The 22508-nt window shown below is 44.9% G+C and overlaps 1 protein-coding gene across 6 annotated transcripts in view; it reads left to right on the top strand.

The window, feature by feature from the left end:
* Positions 1–399: 399 nt before the first annotated feature.
* Positions 400–22508, top strand: part of ATL2 (atlastin GTPase 2) — a 38619-nt gene continuing 16510 nt past the window's right edge. For all 6 annotated transcript variants that reach the window (XR_010359471.1, XM_064415062.1, XM_064415064.1 and 3 more), the window contains exons 1-3: positions 400–519; positions 953–1163; positions 20281–20558. Coding sequence is in view for 5 of the 6 variants with exons in the window: in XM_064415062.1 (XP_064271132.1) it covers positions 1034–1163; positions 20281–20558 (408 nt within the window). In the remaining variant the exon portion in view is untranslated. The remainder of the gene's footprint in view (positions 520–952; positions 1164–20280; positions 20559–22508) is intronic.

Genomic DNA, 22508 nt, shown 5'->3' with positions numbered 1-22508 from the left:
TTTGTTTTCTGCTCCCAAATACCTCTCCCTTCCTGCAGTTCTCCACAGAAGAACCAGGCTTGGATTCATGCTGTGTCTCACCTTGGCTTTGCTCGGGTGAGCCCCAGGTTATGCCAACACACAGGTAGCTACAAGCCCGGGGCTGTGCTGAGCACTCTGCAATGACGCACAGCAACTTTTAGATCACCTGTGTGACAAATGAAGGCAGCCCTGACTCTGAGAGAGATGCCCCTGGGAAATGGCGAGCACCAGAAAAAGAAATACACAGGAAACCAAGATTGTCTGTTTACGGGGCTGAGATGTTTGCCGAGGTAGTGAGGCAAACATCAGCCAGCCTGGGCAGGACCGAGCAGCGTGTTCCTGCGTGTGGGCAGGGCACAGGAATGGGAGCTGGGAAGAGGGAGCCAAAGGGAGGATCCAGCTGCAGAGTGGGCAGGGGCTCAGGGAGCAGCACATCCTCCAGCGCCTGCTGGCACGGTGCAGAGGGAGGAGCGCTCCAGCTGGAAGAGTTGGGAGGCTGTGAGTAGACGAAGTCCATAAGTAGTAGGGCTGTGGTACGGCAGCCTGGGTGTTTTTCAGAGAAAAGCAGGACGAGGTGCCTTGTAGGGCATTTCCAAACTCTGGGAGGGCACGTGTTTGCCTCTGGGAACAAGCCCGAGATCCAGGCGGATTTCCCAGTGGGAGTGTGTTAGGACATCTCAGACTTGCCTGAGTGACACAGCTCCCTGGTGGGGTGTGGTGGGAGGGCAGCTGGCCCCTGCCTGCCCTGGCTGTTCCCAGTGCCAGCGCTGGTTCACCGTGGCAGAGCTGACCTCTCCTTGCCTCCCCGGATTTATTCCTTGGGAAGCCCTGGGTGGTCCTAACTGCAGCCAGAGGGTTGGAGGTGCCTTACTGCTGTGGATAGGGAGGGTGTCAGCAGAGCCACCTCTGTCTCACAGCTGTCTGTCCTCAGCTGCTGACTGCCTGCAGCACAGTCTGGAAGGAGGAGTGGGAATCTCCTGGTCACTAGTTTGGACTCGGCAGCCTGAAGCAGATGAGGAGAGAGGTTCGTAAGCGCAGAAGCACCAATGGAGACGTCTCCAGCTCATCCCAGGACCCTCAGCCCTCCAAGGTGGGACATGGCTCTGATGCCCAGCCCAGCAGCGGTGCTCAGCATGCTTCAGGTAGGTGTTTGGCTGAAGGATTTGTTGTCATACGGATTACTTTAAACAAGCCCAGCTGCATTGCACAGGCTGGCTGATGAGGATTGAGAAACACTTCATACAGAAAGGCATAAAGGTCCCCAGTCTGATTCAGCCTTTCCTAGTGTCCAGTAGGTGCCTCTGGCCTGCGTGGGTTGGGAACTGGCCAGTCCTTTGCCTTGCTATTATTCCTGAAGGCCAGGAGACATTGTGGTGGCCCTGTTTCCCTTCCAGCTGCAGGAAGGGACAGCTCTCCAAGCAGCGTGGCTGAGCAGCCTTTGTCTCACTGCATGGGTGACACTGGTGGCGTTTGTTGGCTGGCCCAAGGTGGGTTTGGGACAAGCTTGGGACAGCAGAGTTTTCAGAGCAGCATGGCCAAACCCAGGAGAAGATGCTGCCTGTAGTACAGAACTGTGACTCTGGGGGCTGGAGAGACTACTGGCCCAGCTGGCACTCCTGGGTCAGGAATCCCTCTGCCCCAGCAATCCCTTCCCACCACAGCCTGCCTGTGGTTTGCACAGTTGCTCCCAAGCTCCTTCCAGGCTAAATCCATAGCCAGCTTAAGCAGTTTCAGTCCTAGCTCCTTTCCTAGCCTGGCTCAGAGGAATGTAGCTGGGAGTGCAGTGGAGATGGGGACCTTTGCAACCAGGAAAGACCTGTTGATAGCAAAATCCTCAGCTCAGAAAATGTCTCCTTCCTTCCTGCAAACATAAGAGGACAGAATTAAGGCTGAGCTTTCTGACCTCCAAGGTCTTGACTTGTGCTCTCACGTTACAGCAGCAGCAAATCCTGTTGCATGAAGCAGAAATCTATCTGCCTGAACACGCACTATTTCAAACTCTTCTCTGCGTAAACTGTTCCAGACTTGACCAGGAACAAGGCTGTTTACTAACGGCAGAATTAGGAAACTTCTTTAGTATTGAGATGTTTTTCCCCCTTTTTTTTTTTTTTAGTTTGCATATTGAGCTGCTGAAAGTTAAATTTGGCAGCTAACAGTGTCAATGTGTTTTACTCCAAGTTATTTCCCTTTGCCCGATTGCCTGAATATCTCTGCAATACCTCTGTGTACAGAGTGTGCTCTGCCTTCCTCCCGATGGAAAGAAAGGTTTTTTCCTTCACTTAGTGTGAGGTTAGAAGGACAAGCAATGGTGTGCTCATTTTCAGCACATAAATAAGGGATATTAAACTGCAAAAGGCCAATGGCAACATTTTTGTTTTTTTCCTAGCAGTCCTATGAACGCTTTTGTACAAAGGGGTTGAATCCTGCTTCCATTTTTGCTGACGTAAATCTACAATAATAAAGTTCTTTTACAGAACTGCATATTTTATTAATCCAAGTGTCATAACTAGAATTGAATATATGATAATAGTTTGATCATTGTATCCTTCTGCAGTTCTCACTTGCTGTGATTGCAGCATCTTCTGGACATTTTACTTTCTTTTTCATGTGTTGCAGATATTAAACTTTCTGACACAAGGGCTGCCAGTGTAAGCACAGCAGGAGTGTCATGAACCCCTGTGTTAGGAAACCCCTTATGTGCTACTTTGGTAGTAAAGGAAAGCAAGGTTTGGAAAGCAGTTGTAGGTGCTTCTGTGATAGTTGGTTTTTACTTTGAAAATCTCTTCTGAGCTTTCCCTCCACCTCCGTTTTGGCAGAACCAAACTCTGTTTGCTTTTAAGATTGCTGTCACTCACAAGCTGCCTCTCCAGAACTAAGTTAGCACAGCTAAAAACTGAGAAAAATGGTTTCTACAGAGAGCATTGCCGTGGTGAAGTGGGGTTTTGCAAGCCTGTTGCTCACTTCACACGATGATTTATTGGACATTGTGTTCTTCTAACAAGTGACAAGGTCATAGTGACCAATTTGCCTGAGAAGGTTTACACAACCTTTAGCAATAGGAAACCTCACAGACTTAAAAACTTCATGCAGTAAGGGCAGCTCACTTTCACAGCTGGCCTTTCAGAAGGATGAAGCAAGGTCAGCTCGGATGGAGAGGAACAAGCCTCTTGCAAACCCCAGAGACAGCAGGGATGTTTGGTTCCTTGGAAACTTGCGTGGCTGGCTCTGATTCAGAATCAGCTCTCCCGGCTGTCCCCGGCCCCGCAGAGGGGAACCAGCAGGGAGAGGGGCCAGGCGGACACCAGCACACGGGTGTCGGCCCGGCTGTGAGCCCTGCACGAGTGTGGCCGAGGGAGGAGCCCTGAAGGATGCGCTGCCTGAAGAGGTGTTTTGTGCGGCCGGGGGGACTCCTCACGCCGCTGGAGCCCCGCTGCTCCCTCTCAGCGCACGCCGTGAGGGAGGCACTCAGCCCGGGGGCTGTGCATGTCTGTGTCTCTGTGTGTATGTGTCTGTCTGTCCGTTTTTTGTCTGCCTGTCCGTCTCTCCGCTGCCCTCACGCCGCCCGCCCCTCAGCGCCGCCCCCTCCCCGCTGCAGCCCCCTGGCGGCTCCGGCCCCGCCCCGCCCCGCGCGCGGCCCCGCCCCGCGCGCCGCCGGCGGGCGATAAAGGTCTGGCGGCGGAGCTCTGACGTCACGGGGAGTTAATTTTAAACCCGGACAAGATGGCGGCGAGGGACGCGGCGCGGCGCGCGGGCCCGGCCCGCCACCGGCCCGCCCCGGCAGGTAACGCGGCCCGCCGGCGGCGGCGGCACCGGGGGCGGCGGCGCCGGGGCCGCGCTCGCGAGGCGCGGCCCGGAGCGCGGCGCTGGGCGGCCTGGCGGCGCCGGGGAAAAGGCCCCCGTGTCTCCCCCCTCCTCAAAATGGCGTGGGCGGCCGCCCGCCCCCGAGGGGCGGCGGGGAAATCGCGGCAGCGGCCCCCGCGCCCGGCCCGCGGCCGCTCCCCGGCGCGGTCACCCCGCTTTCCCCGCTCTGCTGCCGGGGCCTCCCCCGCTGCGGTCGGCGGCCCGTGCCGGAGCGGGGGCGGCCCGGGGGCCACTGCCGGTGACCTTATTCCCCGCTGCGGTCGGCCGGGCCGCACCGCGGGTGCCTCGGCCCCGGGAGGAGCGGGGCCCGGGGGCCGCGGGGCGCTCGCGCTGCACAGCGCCGGGAGCGGAGCCAGGCAGCTCGCAGGGCGCCGACTTTGCCGGGGCCGCGTCCGCTGGCGGAGGGAGCAGCCCCGGGCAGCTCGGGAAGGCGGTGACTGCTCCCTGCCGGCCCGTGCCCCGCACGGAGCTGGTGCGCTCCGCTGTCAGCTCTCGCCTGTAATGTATCCCCGGTGGGGATGGGACATGGCTTTGGCTGGGTGTTTAGCCCCGGGTGTGCTGGAGTCTGCGCACTGTGTTTCTTAAAGTGTGGTTGTTTCTCGGGAGCGGCTTAAAAAGCTGGGAGCTCGGAGCATCGCCCTGCCGTGCGCTCGGCGAGGGGGGCACCTGGGGCTTGTGAGGGTTCTACCGCCTCGGACCTGGCTTGGATCATGTGAGGTTTTTAGCGCTGCACTGGAACATTGAACTATTTTAACGTCTTTGTTGTGTAACTCTCAGTTAATTTGGAAGCACAGCGATTGGACTGGGCACAGTTAAACTAAACCTAGCAGATGCCGTGTGCCACGATTGGTTTCAATTGCTTGATTTGCAAGCCAACTAGAGATAGCAGCAACTAGCTGCACTATAAACTGGGAGATAAAGAATGACAACTCACCTGGCTTGATTTACAGGGAGGAAAAGCATCAGGAAAAGTTTGATTGTGTTTGGCAGCATTGCAATTTGAATAATTTAAAAGAGCCCGGAGATTGAAGTTGATGTTGTGATACTGCTTTACTACTCAATGACTGGACTCTCTTCCTCCCAGCACTGCTCAGTTTTCTTTGATTTCAGTTTTCTGTGTTTTTTGCTACTCTGTCATTTAATTATCTCAAAACATTAGATTATTCTCAAGGTCATAAAAGTGCCAGCACACCTGTAATAAGTGGCCTTTAATTAGCTATGTCATCATTAGCAGTGGAAACATGTACATGTCACTCTTAGTTGCACCTGAACTTTACTCGTGGAACAGCTCAGGTGATAGGGTCTGTGTGGGTGATCTGTGCCTGCCTGCAGAAGGGCTTTCTGTGCAGTGAAACGAAGCAGAGGGATAGGTTGGAATAGTTACAAGAGCAGCAGTGAAACAGGAGAGGCCTTTAACTCCTCCTGCACCATTACTGAGTGTTGCTTAACAGCTGTTACCTCCTAGCTTACCCTAAAATCAATAATCGTGTTACAGCACCTCCTCAAATAATAGCACTAGTTTTGTTTTTTCAGCTGGAGTTATTTTGAAAGCAGGGAGTGGAGTTGAGGAAGGCTGTATGCTTTCCTTTTCACGTTCACTTGCCTGCAGCTTTAAACCCAGCAGAGAAATAGTTCCAGCACAGCAAAGTTTTACTTGAGTTGTTGAGAAAGCATTGTTTTTAAACATGACAGTCTGTCCTGGTTTAGGAGGCTGGGCAGCTCTTGTTTGTGTTGGATGCAGAGGAATGCTTGAGCCACTTTACAAGAGTCCTAATACTTCTTAGGTACCTTGTGTCAACTGCAGTCCCTGTGGTTTGCTTAACTATCAGTAATTAATATTTTCCTACTACTACTGAAGTAGCACTGATGGAGCGAGGTGCTGTGGTAGATGAGGAGTTGTTTTCTCTATTTTCTCTGTTTTCTTCCTGCCCTAATAATGGAAGGTACACTGCCTCATGCTGGCTAGCCTGGACAGGAGCAGGTCTGCTGGGGGGAGAAGGGCTGGGGTTTTCCTCCAGTGTCATAGAGCAGTGCTTATCACCTGGTGGCTGCATCACATCGTCCCCAGCTTTGAGTTTCCCAACTTCCAAACCAGATGGAACAGGCAGATGGAAATGCAGGTGAATTCTGTGTCCTGTTGGTTTGGTAGTGAGCCACGGTGGTGTTGGTCTCCAGCACCAGCATGATCACAGGCTTCACTTCAGTGCTGTAATAAAAGTACTTTTCACTTTGTGCCTGTTGTCAGTAGACTGTTGTGCATCTTATCACAGCCCATGGGAGTTTCAAGGACATTCATAAGGAAAACTACTAAATTTCACTCAAATGTTACCTTACAAAAATGTGGGTTTGAATTTGCTTTTGTTCTTGTATTGTGGTTATGAACAGACCCCATCCCTGGGATGGTTTTTATATTCAAGGCAGTCTTTGAATGGGAAGTTTTAAACTTTAAAATCAGGCTGAGTTGTTGCCTTGATTTTTAATTTACTTAATTTCTTTTTCTACTGTTGCTGCATGCTGTGCCTACAATGTGATCTGTGAGCTGCCTGAGTGCATTTTTTCAACTTTTTTGCTGAAGGCTGCATTTATTTCTTAAACTTACTATACTAGTTGTTAGCATTTTAGGTTTTGTCTTTAACCTCAACTATCTAAGGTGAACAAGGCATAAAAATATTTTCTAAGTCTCTGCATAGGCAGATGTGCTGTATTTGCCATTGGTCAGCAGCTGAAAAAATCAGAAATACTTATATATGGTGGATCTTTAGACTGTACTCTTGCTGAAATATGATTGGGTTTCTTTTTTTAAAACATTTTCAGCAACTTGAACTTCCTGAGATGTCCTGGAGGAAAGATAGAAGTAGCTTTCCTTGGTTTTGGAAGGTTGTTCTCAATATGATACAAAGAATTGTTGTCTCATCTGTAGCTGATTTTAAGGTCATGGTGCTGCATAGGGAGTTGATATTTGTGAATACATTTCTGGGGTTGGGGTTTGTCTGAAAGGCCAGAACAAGCAAATGAGCAAAACTTGCTCTTTAAGATACATGTGAAAACATGGCTCACATTGATGTCTGCTGTTTCAGTTAGCTGCAAAGAAATGACTGATAAGAAATAAGTGATGTCTTTTAGGATAAGAATTACAATCAAGGCATTTCTAGGAGCAAATTAATACATAATAGGAACTTGTGTTTTGAGAGCATTGGTAACTAACTTGCCTGACCTTTAGCTTCTGCTTATTTCTGAAATAATATATTCTGTGTAGTGTTCATTTCCAGCAAGACAAGACTTTGTGTGCTTGCCAAGCTTTTTGAAAAACTTTGAATATAAAATTTGGAAGGACTGTTGAAGTTCCTTCCTTCAACTCCCCAAGCTGGTGTTTAACTGGAGCTCTTGCTCTGCAGCAAAGCAAGGAGCTCACTGTCCCCCTTGGTGTTTGGGAGGGAGCCCACATCCCTGTTCTAGGGCCATAATTATCTCTGCAGGATGTGTAAACATGAACATCCTCCTAAAGTTGTCTATTCAGTTTGTCTGGAATCTGTCACTGAGAATTTTGGCTGCTCCACGGGAATGTTACTCCTTGAAGTAACAAGACTGCTTTATATCCCAGTGTGAGAGTAGTAGATCTTTGAAGCTATATAAGTATCTTCTTCAATTAACCAAACAGGAAAAGAGAGAGAAAAACTATGCTAATTTAATTATGGTTAGTAGCTGGCTTCTCTTTAAGGTTGGAAAAACTTAAATTTAATAGAATGTTTGCCACCAAAGATGGCACTGCTGTGCATCCAAGGCAGTCCAGAGGAACTTACATGAGTAAGTGCAGGTAAGATGGGTGTTGGAATTCCTGCTTGATGCTCACTTGATGAACTTATGAGTAGGACTAATAGGAAACCAAGTATAAGCTGAAGGAGAAGTCCATCTGGGCTTTTGCAGAAATGATTTATGAAAATACAGCTTCTTTTAAGAGTGGCCCTGCTCTTGTCTATAGTGGAGGAATACGTGAGAGGATTGGCAAAAGTCTAAGTAAAAGTGTATTTTGGGGAAGGATTTTGTGTTCACAGCTTGGTTACTTGGCCTCTATTTATACTTTGTATACAGGAAATTCTGATATGCTTTATTAGGAGGGGAGATGTCTCGTGTAGTTTCTTGTTTTGGATTTTTTTCTAATTATATTTTCAGCTTTATTTTCAGTGCAGATGATGGGCAAATGATGACTGCACTTCCAGCCCTATATATTGGTGATTTTTGCATGGCAAGGTGGGATTTCCTACAGCAGGTCATGGCATGTTTCTTTCAAAGGACTGGAATAGGAGCCAAAATGTTGAAGACTTGAACTGATAAGATGTTGTACAGGTAGTAGACATGGAATGTAGAATGCAATTTCCAGTGAATTGATATTTGAGAGTAAAACCTAATTTGCTCTTACGCAGTTGTTCCAGTGACATCAGAATCAGGTTCCACTCTGTAGTTTGTGTCAAATTATAATACATTTATTTTCCCACCGTCACCTCAGAGATAAGCATGTTGAATTTACAAGCTCTTATTGGTCTCAGTAAAATATTTGGAATATCTTTTTGAGCAATGCATTGGATAATGCCTCCAGGATAACAAGGTGGCTTTTTTTATTTTCACTTGGATTGAAAATTATGGAAACTTTTTGGAGAACATGTGTCAACTGCTTGTACTGACGTGTTAGGACTGCTTTCCTGTGTTGTGCACACTTGGAAAAGTTGTTCTCACCTCTTATCTCCTCCAGCAGGGTGGTACTGCTGAGTGGAAGAGTAAGTGCCGTTATTTTAGCTGTTTCTTTAAACCCAATCCTCTGATAATACTGCCTGCAAACTTGCTGTCTTGTTTCCTTCCCACCTCACCCTCTTCTGCATGAAAGAAAGGGTCTTCTGGCTTTTACTTGCAGTTGTTCATTTCCTTGGTCCATGTGGTGTGATCTACTTGGGGAACTGTAAACTTTTGGGAAATAAAAGGTTCAATCTGTCAATCCTTTGCCTAATATGGGAATCATGACAGCCCTGATTTCAGGGGAGGAACAGTCACTTGAAGTATGTGAACTCCTAGGCATGGAGACAGAAGCTTGGCCTCCTTTAATGTATTGCTTAGACATAAAATAATAGTGAAAATAACTGCTGTAGAAAATGAGGTTAAGGCTCTTGATATAATCAAATCACTTTCTTAAAGCAAGAAGTCATCTTGCTTTTAAGAGAATTAAGTTTCTTAAATACTTTGTAATCCTGAACTAAGGAACTGTGTTAAAGATTTTAAACATTGCCTTGAAGCTGCCCTCAAAGCAGTTAACACTTATCTTTCAGGGAGCAAAGTCTTAAGCTTGTCATTAGGGTAGGAAGGGAAAGCAGTTCAAAATTCTTAAATGGAAATCTTTTGAACTGCTGGTATGTCAGGCCTGTTGCTAATAAATTGTTTGGAAAAGTGCAGTAAGTAATGATTTTGAGGGTTAGGATGTAGAAGTGGAGTATTTTCTAAACCTAATAGTACTGTAGAAATAGCACATAACTGCATGTTATGTGTTGAGATTTAAAAGGCAAAAACCCTTTCAAAATAAAATACTGGTACAGACATTCAGAAATGTGATTTCTGCTTTTAAATTTAATTTTTTTTCAATAGAAAAATGAACATGCTATCTACTGTGAACGTTTGGACAACGAATGTAATTAAATGCTTGTAGAACCTTGAGATGCTATGAGAAATCTTGCTTGTTTGAGAAGACCCTCGAAATGCAGTTTGGTGCTTTTGAAGGTTGGAAGTTGGCTTGTGAAATATTGAATATTGTTCTTAGAGTCTTGTTCTAAGTACTTTGAGTTGCAGACATATCACTGTGTCATTAATCAAATGTCAAACTGAGTTGTTCTTTAGTCTAATCTTTTGTTGATTTATTTCTGTGGTGCATTAGGACTAGATTAAGCTTTAGTGAGCTTTGAAGAGGGGCACACTGCTATCTTTCTCTGTTTCAGTTCATCTTACAATCCTAGCCTTTTCTCCCCAGAGCTTGCTCTGTATAACGTAAGGAAAGATTTCATGAATCCACCAAATGAGGACATTAAGTATGATCTACGGAGACTGCACTGTTGGTTGGAGGGTTGTGCTAAAACGTACAGACTTTGTAGAGTTGTATTTGCCTCTTTCTTCTTCACCTAAGTGAAAGATGTATATTAAACCACTGTGGCCTCAACATAGGGTAGTCCTGCAGAAAAGGACTTTGATTGTCCAGATGTATTTAGACAAGTTTGAGAACTTGATGTGGAGTAGAAGCAGCCCCCTCTGTGTTTGTTCTTGTTTGAGAAGTGTGGCTTGCTTTACACATGAGATTGCTGACTTCTTTCACTTCTATACCTCTAGGCTTGCCTGGCCAGCAGCCATCACTGTACACATGACAATGGCACTTCCCATCTCAGGAAAATGTGTTTAAAAATCAAAAGTGCTCCAGTTCTTGAGACTTGTTTTGTAGCAGTGGCTGATGTTTGTGTGGTCACAAGAGTTGTGAATGATGTTAAAAATCGTTGGGTAAGTGGGTGAGCCTTGAGCCCTTTGAACCCAAAAAGGTGCTTGGATGGAGCTGAGCTGCTGAAGTGTGTGTTATAATGTCCTTGGGACAACTTGACCAGTGATACTGAAATCAACGTGTTTCTAATCTACTCCGTAGTAGGCCCGGCTCTCAGCAGGTGCAGTGTATTCAGTACGTGTGTCCAAGGGAATATTCCCCCCGTGCAGGAAGGACTGTGCCAAGCTCAAGATCTTCCTGGCCTGTAACACTGACAGACTGAAACCTGTGGCAGCCTCCATTTGTAAGGGAAGGAAACCTTGTTCTTAAGTGAAGGTTAACAAATGTGTTGGCTACCCCAGCCTAAATCTGAACTTTCAGATAGAGACAAATCTTTGGCAACACACAGTCAGATCCAGTTACAGCCCAGTTGTCTACCCATCTTTGCAGTGTTATCACATATCACCAAGTCAGTTCCTACATGAATATGCTTCTTAACTGTACTTGTGAGTTTTGGGAGTCTGGGGAAATTTTCCAGCTGAACTGGGTTGTAGTTACAGAGCTGAACTTTTCTTTTGGCACCAGTGCCCAGTGAAGCAGTCTGTGCCTCCCCCTCAGCAGTGCTGGTGTGGCTGTTTCAGAGGCTGTAGAGTGCAGAACACATCACTTGGTGTCCAGGATAAGCTGGTGCTGGACCTGGGACGGCAGTGCCAGCACAGAGGGCAGCAGCCCTGGAGTGTTCAACAGTGCAGCTGAACTGTGCTCTGCAGAGGAGACTCTGTGGCTCTGCTGTTTGTTTGTCTTCAGTTCTAGTGCTGGTTGGGTTTCTATTTGAGGTGATACAGTTTGTAGGAAACTGCTTGTATTGGATTGCTTTTTCTGCTGGTTTGGCTTCAGTAGCTGACTTGACTGTAAGCAGTGTTGGATATGTGGCAGAATTAGCAGGAAAGGCAGTGTGGTGCTGCATGGTGCTGGAAATGGGAAAGAGTGGGAGAGCCCCTGTGAGTGGGTGGTTAAGACTCAGCTGTGCTATTGAAACAGGCGTGAAGAGGCAACGGGGAGAGGGGAGGAGGCACTTACTGGCACTGTCCCGTTGGCAGAATTAATGTACTTTGAGCTGTTGCCTTAACAAGGGATTTGTGTGTAGCAGCAGCAGTGATGCCTGGCAGAGACTCAGGAGTTGTGGCAGTAGGTGTGGGGCTTTGAAGTGTATGGACTTAGGTACTGTATCAATTATTATGGGTTAATTGCAGGAAAGGGATATGGCAGCCCAGGCCTATTTCTCTACCTGCTTAGTAGCAGGGACCCGGATAAAAACTATTTTTGTTGTAGCTGTGTGAGAAAAATCCCTTCCTCCAGTGGAGATAAAGTGAAGACATGTGAAATGTGAATTATAAATTTTTATTTGCTTCAGTTCTCTTTAACTGTGCCTTGTGTGGAAGTTTTTTCCTGTTTTGATTCCCATTGTTGATCTGGGTGTTAATTGTGTTGACGCGTGTTCTGTTTCCCCTGTTTACGCTTCCCTTTCATCTCATGGGTGTCAGTGACCCTACCAAGTTATGAACAGTTAAGAAGAGAGAAGAAGAACTTGAAATATTTAATGGAGTTGTCTGTAGGTAGTTACTGTAGTTGGCAGACTGTGTGATCTAGAGAAGACAGTTTTTTAGAGAAACCTATGCTCTCTCTGTACAGCCCTTTACTCTTTGAAATGAAATGTAGAATTCTGGGGTTCAGTGCTGGAAAAACTGGTTGGAAGGCTCTCTTAGCTGCAGGAACTGAGAGATGGGAAGCTGAGTGTGAACTGAGGTTGGGCTGAAAGAGCACTTTTAGTTGGAAGCTGCCTTGAATTGTTAAGGTTGGAAAATATCTCTAAGATCAGAGTCCAGCTGTTATCCTGGTGCTGCTGTGTTCACCGCTAGCAGTGTGTCCCCAAGTGCCACATTCACTTTTTTTGGAACACTTCCAGGTATGGTGATTCCACCACTTTCTGGGCCAGCCTGTTCCAGTGCTGACCACCCTTCCCATGAAGAAATGTTTCCTGATACCCACCTTAAACCTTCCTTAGCACCATTTGAGGCCATTTCTTGTCACTTGTCACCTGGGAGAAGACACCACCCCGCACCTTGCTACAGCCTCCTTTAAGGGAGTTGTAGAGTGCTGAGGTCATCCTGAGCCTCCTTTTCTCCAGGCTAAACTCTCCCAGCTCCCTCAGCTGCTCTGATCCGAGTTGTGCTGCAGAGCCTTCCCCTCAGGGTCTTTCTTGCAGTGAGGGGCTCAAAGCTGAACCCAGTACTCGAGGTGTGGCCTCACCAGTGCTGAGTACAGGAGGCTGATCACCACCCTCATCCTGCTGGCCACACTGCTGCTGCTATTCATCTTGCTAAAAGCAAAAATGAAAGGTTTGAGCCTCTTTGGCATACTGTGCTTCCCTACATTGGTGTTTGTGAGTGACAACTTGTTTATGCTGGAAATGAGTAGGCAACCTGACCCTTTGGCTTAGCCTCTGTACAGCCAAAGGAAGCACTCACGGCTTTCTGCTGAGCTCCTCTGGTGCAACTAAACCACCTCTGACTGGCAATTGAAAGACCAAACATGGGGCAATTGCAGTTGGCATCCCTCACTTCATTCTTTTCTCCCTATTCTCACTCAAAATACCAATTTAGGTTAGCTGCTTATTGTTTAAATTAGTGGCTGTTGACATGAGGATCTGTACAAGGTACATAAAACACGGTTATGGCCTAAACCAATTAGAAAATACTGACTCCTTGAATGAGCAACAACCTTAAATGAAATCACTCTGAGATAGAAGCAGAAGTCTGCCTGGTTTAAATGTGTGTGGCTGCAAGGATCCAGTTAGCTTTCAGTGTTCATGAGGAGCTGTCACATGCCATTTCCAGAGTTCATGGTGAACTAGGGCACTGTCAGATCTGGAGTACTCTCCCATCCTCAAGAGCCTGCCTGATGGATAAGAAAGGGGAGAAAAAGTGAGCAAGAGGCCTTTTAATGCTTTAATCTGCCCATAGTGTTTTAATACAGCTTTGAGGGGGCTGGAAAAGTACTGGTGAATCTTACTGTGGGTAGAGATCCTGGTCGGTCCTAGAGTGAGTGTGCTATTAATAGCTGTGATTTTTGGGCAGAGGGGAAGAAGGATGGAAGCATGCTTTGCCACTGTCCTTACCCTGCATGATTTTTCTTGTAGCTACAGAGAAGCATCTTTCTTACCAAGTTCATAATGTGCTTTCTAAAAAGCAGTCATTTTATATCATTTTTTTAAAACTTACTGGGTTTGTACTGCTTCTGTCTTAGCCTCTGCTTATTGGCATTCTCTCACCTGTATTGGTTGAGAGGAGCTGAATTGGAGGGTTGACTTTTTTTGCTGCACATTTTCATTGTATGAAGTTTCTCTCCTGTTTTTTTGTCCCCGTAAAGGGAGAACACAAAATGCCAGCTTATCGGTGTTTTGTGTAGGGGAGAGCTGTCTGCTCCTGCATGCATGCCCACCATTCAGCAGAGAAGCAATTTAAGGCACTTAGGAGTAGACAAGCCTATTGTTTGATTAGTTGTGGAGCTTCAGAGGTATGTAGGTCATCAGAATGTCATCTTTTTCCTCTTTCCTGACAGAATTGTAGTTTCAGGTGCTTCTCGCTTCAGCTCACTGTTTATGTAACAGTTCTAGATCTGTCCCTTTAACATCCCATTGCCCTGAAGGAACACAGAGTTAAATGTCTTTCCCCCTGTACCCTGCCCCTACTCCTCTATTGGTGTTATTGGATGTCCAAATAAGTCTTTGGAACTTAGCTCATCAGTCCTATTTATAGCTGAAATATTCAAAACATTTAATTATTTCTGGCCTTAAAACGAGCTACTTGGCACTATTTACTAGTCAGCAATAGGAAAGCAGCGATGCATTAAGGTCTGTGGCAGCCCCATAGTTTGGTGTGAGTTTATTGCATTGAGTAGCACTGCTGGAAAAAGGGGAGGGCAATTTTGTGGCTTAAATCTAGTGATTTTTTTTTTTTTCCCCAGAAGATGTGTCCAAATAAGGTTTGAAGGTTAACATATTTTCTTTCTGTGCTCTGGAACTCACTTCACACATGCCTACACTTTCCTTCGTTCACTACATCAAAACAATAAATGTTTAAGCACTTTGTCTCCCTTCTCTCCAAGGAAAATTTCCTACGTGAAGCACTGAGAGAATGCCTTACTTTGAAACGCAGTACAGCAGTTTCCTCATGATAAATTATTTTAAGCTTTTGATTCAAGCCATGAACTCCCTTAGCGTGTGGAGGTTGAACAAAATTTCAAGCAAGATGGCTTGAGCTTAGTGTAGCTCACTTCAGTTTGCTTTTCATTGTTCAGGTGATGGTGGGGGAGCCTGTCAAGCGTCTGTATTGAAATGTGAGCAGGGGACTTGAACTGCTGTTGAGTGGAGGCAAATGTGTGGTGCTGTAGAGCACCAGGAAAGGAGTTCAGGGATGCTCAAAGCTGAAGTGTCTAGGGGTGCTGGAAGTCTTGATTTGAAGTTGACTTCTAGCAAAGTGCAGGTTTTTGTGCAAGCAAGATACTAAGACTACCAGGTGGAAGATTTGCAGCTTTATACTCTTTAAACTCCCTGTGGCAGAGCAAATGGAAATACTGATGAGGGACAGCTACACTAATGAAAGTGACTTAAAACTAAAAAGCAGATGGGATTTAAAATATTTTAATGTTCTGCTGCATTTGTGGGTAATTGTGTTCAACTCACTGTCCACAGAAGCAGTTACTAATTGTGATTCAGTGCTTGTTGATCAAAAACTTTTACTGTATCTAAAACCAAATGAGTTTAGCAATTAGTATGTGCTTTTTAAATTTTTTTTTTTAATAAAAGGATGTAGATAATGTGTTCAAAGAGCTCAAGCTGTATTTAGGTTGAAACTCAAAGGTAACTGTATTTTCTGTCAATTAAAGTGCTTAAACAGAAGAATTTGCATTTAAAGCAGGCTGTCTCTTATTTTCCTGGCATGCAGGTGTCTGGGTGTTTTCACACTCGTGTTCCTGCACTGCAGGACAAGTAGGTCAGCTGCTGGCTGTGTACTTAGGGGAAGCAGGAATTGGCTTTTCATTTTACCTCATGCTTAAAGAAATGGGTTATTTAGTGGGGTTTGTTCAGTTGAAATACTGTCTGCATATACAAGAAGCTACTGTTCTCAAAATCTGGCTTAGTATTTCAACAAATGGTGCTTGTTCTGGGTACTTAGCTGGTGAGAATAAATAGCAGTCCTGCTGTAGTTGTTACTGAGTGGAGTGAGGAGTTTATAGGGAAACTGAGTGGTAGTATCTTCCCTTGGCTATATTTGCTCCCATTCAAATCTGTCTGCTTCTGTGTCTTGCTGCACAATGTTGCTTCTCTTGCGTGTCCCATCCTGTTGGACCTGGGTTAGGAAGTGATTGTGACTGTCAGAACCATGCATTAGCCCACAGGTTCTAATGGAATAATTGAAGTTGGAAGAAGTCAAAGTGACACAGGGACTGATGGGTGAACAGCCACAGCAGTAGGTGTGAATGGATGGCAGACTTCAGGGGCAAGTCCCGTTGATGATCATTTTGCATCAGCTCCAGACAGAGCAGCAGCTGTGACCTTGGTCTGGAGTCTGTTAGTTCAGTACTAGAGGAACTTCAAAGGTCAGGTGAACATCTTGAAAAAAGAAAAATATTGCTGTGAGTTCCTGGGCCTGGAGCTCTGTGCTACAAGTTCTAGTGCCATATGGTTTGACAGATGAGAACTCTTACATATGTACTAAAAGCCTGAGGTTCAGATCTTCTGTGCACGTGGGAATTTCCAGCAGCATAGTGATCAACCCCATGCGTGAGCTTGGTGCATCGATCAGTCTTTAATCCTGTGGCAGGAGGCAGTGTTGCCTCTCTGTTGTGTGTGCAGGACATGGAACGTTCTTCTGAAACAACCACTCCCTGTGTGAATGTATTGGGTTGGTAACTCCATTACTGGGATGAAACTGGGCTTAGCAAAGTGTTAAAATGTACTATAAAAAACAAACAAAACCCCCAAACCACCAAAAGTCTGTTTTGATTGCCTCTGTACTGACATGTATTGTTATGGAGACCTGTAAAGGGATGCTGCCATGAACTTTTCAAGTCCAAAGCACTGTCCAGCGGGCTAGGAAGTAGAAGTAGTGTAGTAGTTAGTGTAGAAGTGGCCATTCTGTGATTGCCATCTCTTCTAAAGTTAGTACTCATCTCTTTCATACTTGATTTGCTGCGACTGGACTATTGCAAGAACCTAGAGCAGTCTCTGGAATTTAGAACAAATCAGATTAAATTCTGAGTTTTAAGTAGTACACTGTGACTGTGCTGGGGCAGGTGAGGAATGGGGGACAGCCAAGGGACAGGGCTTTGAGTTCTGAATTGCATAAACCTCTGGCCTGAGTTGACCGGACAGTGCTGTCAGCATGTTTATTTTATGAACTGCTTTGAGAACTTCTGCAGTGCTCTTGCAGAAAACCGGACTCTGGAGGGGAGTGTTTCTTGTCCTGACCTCTGTTTCCAGAGGCTGTACTGAAAGTAATTCTTGGAAGTGTAACGTGACCTTTCTGGCCATGATACTGAAGTCTTCTAGAAAGGCTCCCTAAGTGCTGCCTGAGACAGCAACTAGCCAGAGTGACAGGGTGAGCAGCCAGAAGGCAGAATAAAGGATCAAAAAAGGGTGTGACATCTGCCTGGGACACTGGACAGGGTTGCATGTGCTGATTATGCTGCTGGGACAAGCAGTAGCACTTGTTCTGTAGTTAACATGCTTGACCTGTGCAATGTGTGTCCTGTTAATTGCCAACTAGTTCAGAATCTTGAAAGGAGGGGTGTTCTCTGCCACTCGAGCACGAAGTTATCAAACCATCTTCTGGATGGATCAAGTTGCTTTCACAGCTGTCAGCACTGTAGGTATCCCCCCTCTAAAGTGCTTGACTGATGGCCATGATGGTCTTTTCTGTAGGTAGGTTGGGAAGTTTTAAATATATTAAGCTAGTTAGTCAAAGGAAAAAAGAAAAGTCAGCAATCTAACTTGACCCAAACCAACCAAACAAACCCAATTAGGTGCTCTGGAGTTGACTTCCAATTTCTGCTGGTAAGTGAAATCTAATAGGAGTTGAGTAGGGTCTAGGAAGAGTCTTCTCTCCTGTTCCCTCTGAGCTGATGAGCTTCAGTGGTGCAGAATGCTGTTAACAAGATGTGAACTTTTAATGGGCATATTTTGTGTAACCTCTTGATAGTACTATCTCCTTGTGATAGGGAGAATTTGCTTGTTTATAAATAACTAATAATAAAGGTCCGTTCCACTTGTTTGTTCTGAAATCTCCTTGGCCTGAAGAGGTTTATGTGGCTGTGCTCTGCCCTGGCACAAGGATGCTGTTACAGCTTGAAGTCTTTGAGGTCTTGACAAGTTTTGATGACTTCCAGGTAGCACAGGATGGTTAATGTCAGGCTCCAAGTGAATGAAGAGAAGCTGCAGGTGTGGCTTCAAACCATTTTTCAATCAGCCCTAGTTTACAGACCCAATCCCTTACTGCAGCTGTGTATTTAAGTGAAGTGTGTATTTAAATAAAAGGAGGCTGTTCCAAGTAACCAAGTTACACTTACTACCAGGGACATATCTTGAAGCAGAGGCTTTGAAGCATTGTGTGAATGTGTTTGCTAAGACATAGGTACCTCTTCTTGGAACTATCTTTTATCAATACTTTTATCAATAGAATATTCCCTATGTGTTTGTAGAATGTGATGCTGGAAGCTTTCTTTCTAATTGTCAAAATCTTTGTCTCTCCATACCTGGGCTGTCCTCACATTTTTTGGCCTCCAAAGGATCCTGCCTATATGAGGCAAAGCCTGTATAGAAACTCTTTTGAAAAAGAGGAGAGGGCTTGTTTAATATCTGGGAATACAAAACCTTGAGGCCAAAAGTGAGAGACTTTCCTCTGAAATGGTGACCAGTCAGTGTAGTTTGTATAGTTTGGTGTCCTGTTGATAGATTTGCTTTTAGAAGTTACTCCTTCCAGTTGTCAGGCCTGCTAGTATAATCAATTTTTTGGCTTGCTGTATTAATCACTTTGAGTTAGGGTGATGCTGGGGACTCTTTTGCACACTCACTTGGATAATGTTGCAGTTTAGTTCTAGCTGCTTAGGATTTAACCACTCAAGTGTACTTCCTGTTCAAACCAAGCACCATGCAAGCTTAATATATTTAAACCAAGTTTTTTCAAGATGTAATACTATTGGGCTTTGGGACAGCACAAGATTTGATGCTTGGAAGTGGAAACATTCTCTGTCATTTTGCAATTAAATGAGGTGTTGTTAGAGCTGGATAAGGAGAGAATTGCTGGAGAAACTTCAGGGTGACTGTGTTACCAGTTTTCAAATTATGATAATAACTGCAGTGTCTCGTTACATCCACAAAACTGGAGCCCTGCACATAAGACTTTCACTGAGAATGGTATCTCACATGCAAAGTCTGGCAGGAATGACTTGGCAGGTCCTGTGAGCATTGGCAGGTTCTCTGCCATGAATGAATGAAGCTGTGTGTTCCATGGTGCCTCATGGCTGCATCCTGCAGGAGAACATTCCTAGTGGGCTGCTTCCACAGGAAACCTCTCTGTGAGCAACACAGCAAGGGATTGGGGGTGGCTGCTGCCTTGTCTTGGAAATGGAAACATGACTAGAGGGACAGTGTACTGAATATCATATGTGATAATCCCAGATAAGTAACTGGTAGGAAGGTGCCGTGGTCAGGTTTTTGCACATGGGCTTCCAATAGAACATGGCAAAATTTAAATTGGGAGTGGGAGGCAATTCAGTAAGCACAAAGAAGCTTTCCAGATGCTTGCCAGTGAAAGTAGAGTCAGGAATGGCAGAGTTGATTTCTGCTATGGGACAAACTTCAGTGTTGTGGTGCCTGAACAAGAGAGGGCACTTCACCTTGGATAGGGTAGTTTGGTTTTCTTTTAGGCCTCTAATCCAATTAACTCCTGAATTTTAGAAGTCAGGAATATAGGATGTTGGTACTGGTATAGTGTGTGTCTGAAGGGCTGTGTTACCTTGTCATTCATTAGTAACTTAAATTTGAGTTATAGTTTTTTCAGCTACTATTTTATCCTGAAAAGGTGTTAATTGTTAAATTGTGTATAAAATAGTCTCTTAACTGTTTTTAGAGTTGATACTTACTGTTGCTAAATCTTGCTTAATAGTGCATTGTAGGAAGAATATGAAGCCAGAAACTACTTCAACTTTTTTTTGTTTTCTTATCCCAGAAGTGTTAGGGCATGCACATGCTCAGTAGTTTATTGTCTTGCAAACAGGGAATAGGTGTTCTAAAGTCTGTGCTGTATTGAGACTTGAAACTGTGTTGGAATTAGAGAGGAGCTTATTCATCTGGTTTTTGTTATCCTGGGCTTCCATATTAGATCCATGGTCTTGCTTGTACCTGTTGGCAAACAAACCTGTTGACAGAAAACATTCATTTCCCCTGACACCCTCACAGCAAGAACGTGGTGATATAAAAATGCCCTTTTTTAGTCCTCTGTCAGGCTTCTTTGGAACGATTCTTTTTTTCCCTGATAAAAGGCCCTTGGCTTAAGATGCCTTTAAAAGGGGTTTTGAAGCTGAAAATCAGGGTTGAGTTTTTTTTGTGATTCCTTAATATATAAAGAGTATCTGAAAGAGAGAAGATCTGAGATACAGGCTAGACACAAAGCTGATGAAAATGGACAGGGAGCTACTGTTGACCTCTTTGCATTCCCAGGAACATCACCCTTGCTGCTGGAGATGTAAGCCCAGCTCAAGGCTTCACAATAAAAGAAAGTGTTTCTTGCCCTAAGCTGTGACTTACTAATGTGCTGTCACGTGTCACTTTGCAGGTAAGCTTTATGAAGAAGAAGAGGATGATGCCCTGCCAGACTCAGATGCCCTGCCGGACTCGGATGACGAGGTGGAACTGGATAAGCCGCGCCCCATACAGATTGTCCTTGCTCATGAAGATGACCATAACTTTGAATTAGATGAATCAGCATTGGAAAAAATCTTGCTTCAGGAACATATTAAAGATCTTAACATAGTAGTTGTGTCTGTAGCAGGAGCTTTCCGCAAAGGAAAATCTTTTTTGCTGGACTTCATGCTTAGATACATGTATAACAGGGTGAGTAGTTTGGATTTTTCCTGCAGGAGAACTTTGGTATTTTAGTAACTCCTCTTTGGGTTTGTTAAATTGAGCATAAATATAGCAGGTCAAAATTTTCTGATATATTGGGGGAGGAGAAGTCAACTACTCTGCTTCTACGCTGTGAAGAAGGGTATTTTAGTGACAGTTTTTCAATTTACCCTATCTTGCACTTATCAAGGGAATTTATTGGTGTCCCAGTGTAAGTGGACACAAGAAGAACTTGAATGGTGACATGTGATGGCCTTCTAGTTGAGCTTTGGGGAAGGGCTTTTCCAGGCAGTGACTTGGAGGAGCCTTGCTTTGACTTTTCTCTCCTGAAACCATATTATAGCACTCGCTTGCCTATTGCTGCAAAAATGAAAATCTTACCAGATAGCTAAATCTGCTTAAATATGATGTATGGCAAAAAGAAAGGAAACTTTCTGCTGCTTGGAATGCATTTCTGAATGCGGTCCAGGAACTCTTAAAATCCTTTTAAGTTATTGATTGATTAATACCCGACCCAAAATTTAATTTTTCCTTTTAGTTCGTAGCTTTTGGCTAGCGTTGTCTTGTTTTGAACCCTTGGCTTACATGGAGAAGGTGGAGTAGGGTGTTCTGTGAACCATACACATCTGCCTGTCACAGGTTGTGAGGTGTTTCTTTTAGTCTGCATTGTGAATATTGACAGGCCAGTGTTTTGTTGCTTTTTGAAGCTCTTAGAAACCCAGAACTGATTCCTTTTTTGTGCACTGTTCTTTGGAGCTAATTTGTGCTAGCTGGCTTGAGGGAAAATCAAGATGAATGCTGCATTTACAGGAAGTAGGAGAGTACAGCTGAAAAACTGCTGGTAGCTGGCAAATGAAGACTTCCTTCTCTCAATCCCAGTGGTGCCTGTTATTGAGTTCCTCTCCCTCATTTTGCAAGAGCTGTGGAAGAAAGACCCTGAGGATAAGGTCTCAGGGTAGGAGGCATGCAGAGTAGCAAGCTGGTACTCCTAACTTCTTGAGACTCTTTTAACATAGGGAGGAAGAAGGTTTCATTTATTATGGATGGCATTCAAAATTAACCAAACAATAAAACCCCCACCAATCCTTGCAAGCAAAGAAAAATGAAAACTCCTACATACAATGATCTGAGCAAGGTGCCAGGCTGGGTAGAGGTAGTGCGAGTTTCCTTTTGAAAACAGAAGGGCTGGGCTTTAAACAAATACTCTTAATTTTCAGATTGTGAAATAAAACAAATGTTCATATAGCCAAACAGATTGAAATGCTGTTTCAGCCTTGTGTATCAGCTCTGTTTCCTTTATTGTGCAGTCACTTTTCTCAATTTTCTATAAATGTCCTTCAAAATAGCATTTGCTTTTTTTTTAAACTGAAGGTGAAAGCAAGCTTGGCCATGTACTCTAACAACTGTTTCTTACCAAGAGCAGAGAAGTCTTGCTCTCCATGTGCTGCTCCTGGCCAGGTATTTCCATTGTGAAGATGTATTGCTTGCAGACCCTTAGTTGAGCTGATCCAACTCACTGATGCATCAGAAGACACTGCACTTTGCTGAGTTGTTTTTCTGCCAGCTCAGTGACGTAAATTGGCTTTAGGGAAGGAGTTTGACAAGCATCAGAACTGCTGCAAACTGATTGATGGGAACTGGGGGTGATGGAGGATAAATGCAACGCCTCCTCTTTGGAGCGCTCTTGAGTTGTATGAAGTCAAATGATATCCTCTGCTTATCCAAATTTAGTACAGGAGGAGAGATCTTGGTATAGTTTTATAGTACTTAGTCTGAGCCCTCCATCTTTAGTCAGGCTCAGTTGCAAGTCTGTATCTTCTGTGAACTAATTATTGCACAGAATACTAAAACAACTGCATTCGATTCATGTGCCAATCATGCAATTTTGGGGTGTCCTGTATGTGGATGCTAACATGCATAATGAAAAACTTGCCAAGA

This window comes from Passer domesticus, chromosome 3 (genome assembly GCF_036417665.1).
Source record: "Passer domesticus isolate bPasDom1 chromosome 3, bPasDom1.hap1, whole genome shotgun sequence".
NCBI classification, from domain to species: Eukaryota; Metazoa; Chordata; class Aves; order Passeriformes; family Passeridae; genus Passer; species Passer domesticus.
The sequence above is the reverse complement of the archived record's forward strand: the minus strand, read 5'-3'. Positions and strand labels throughout refer to the sequence as shown.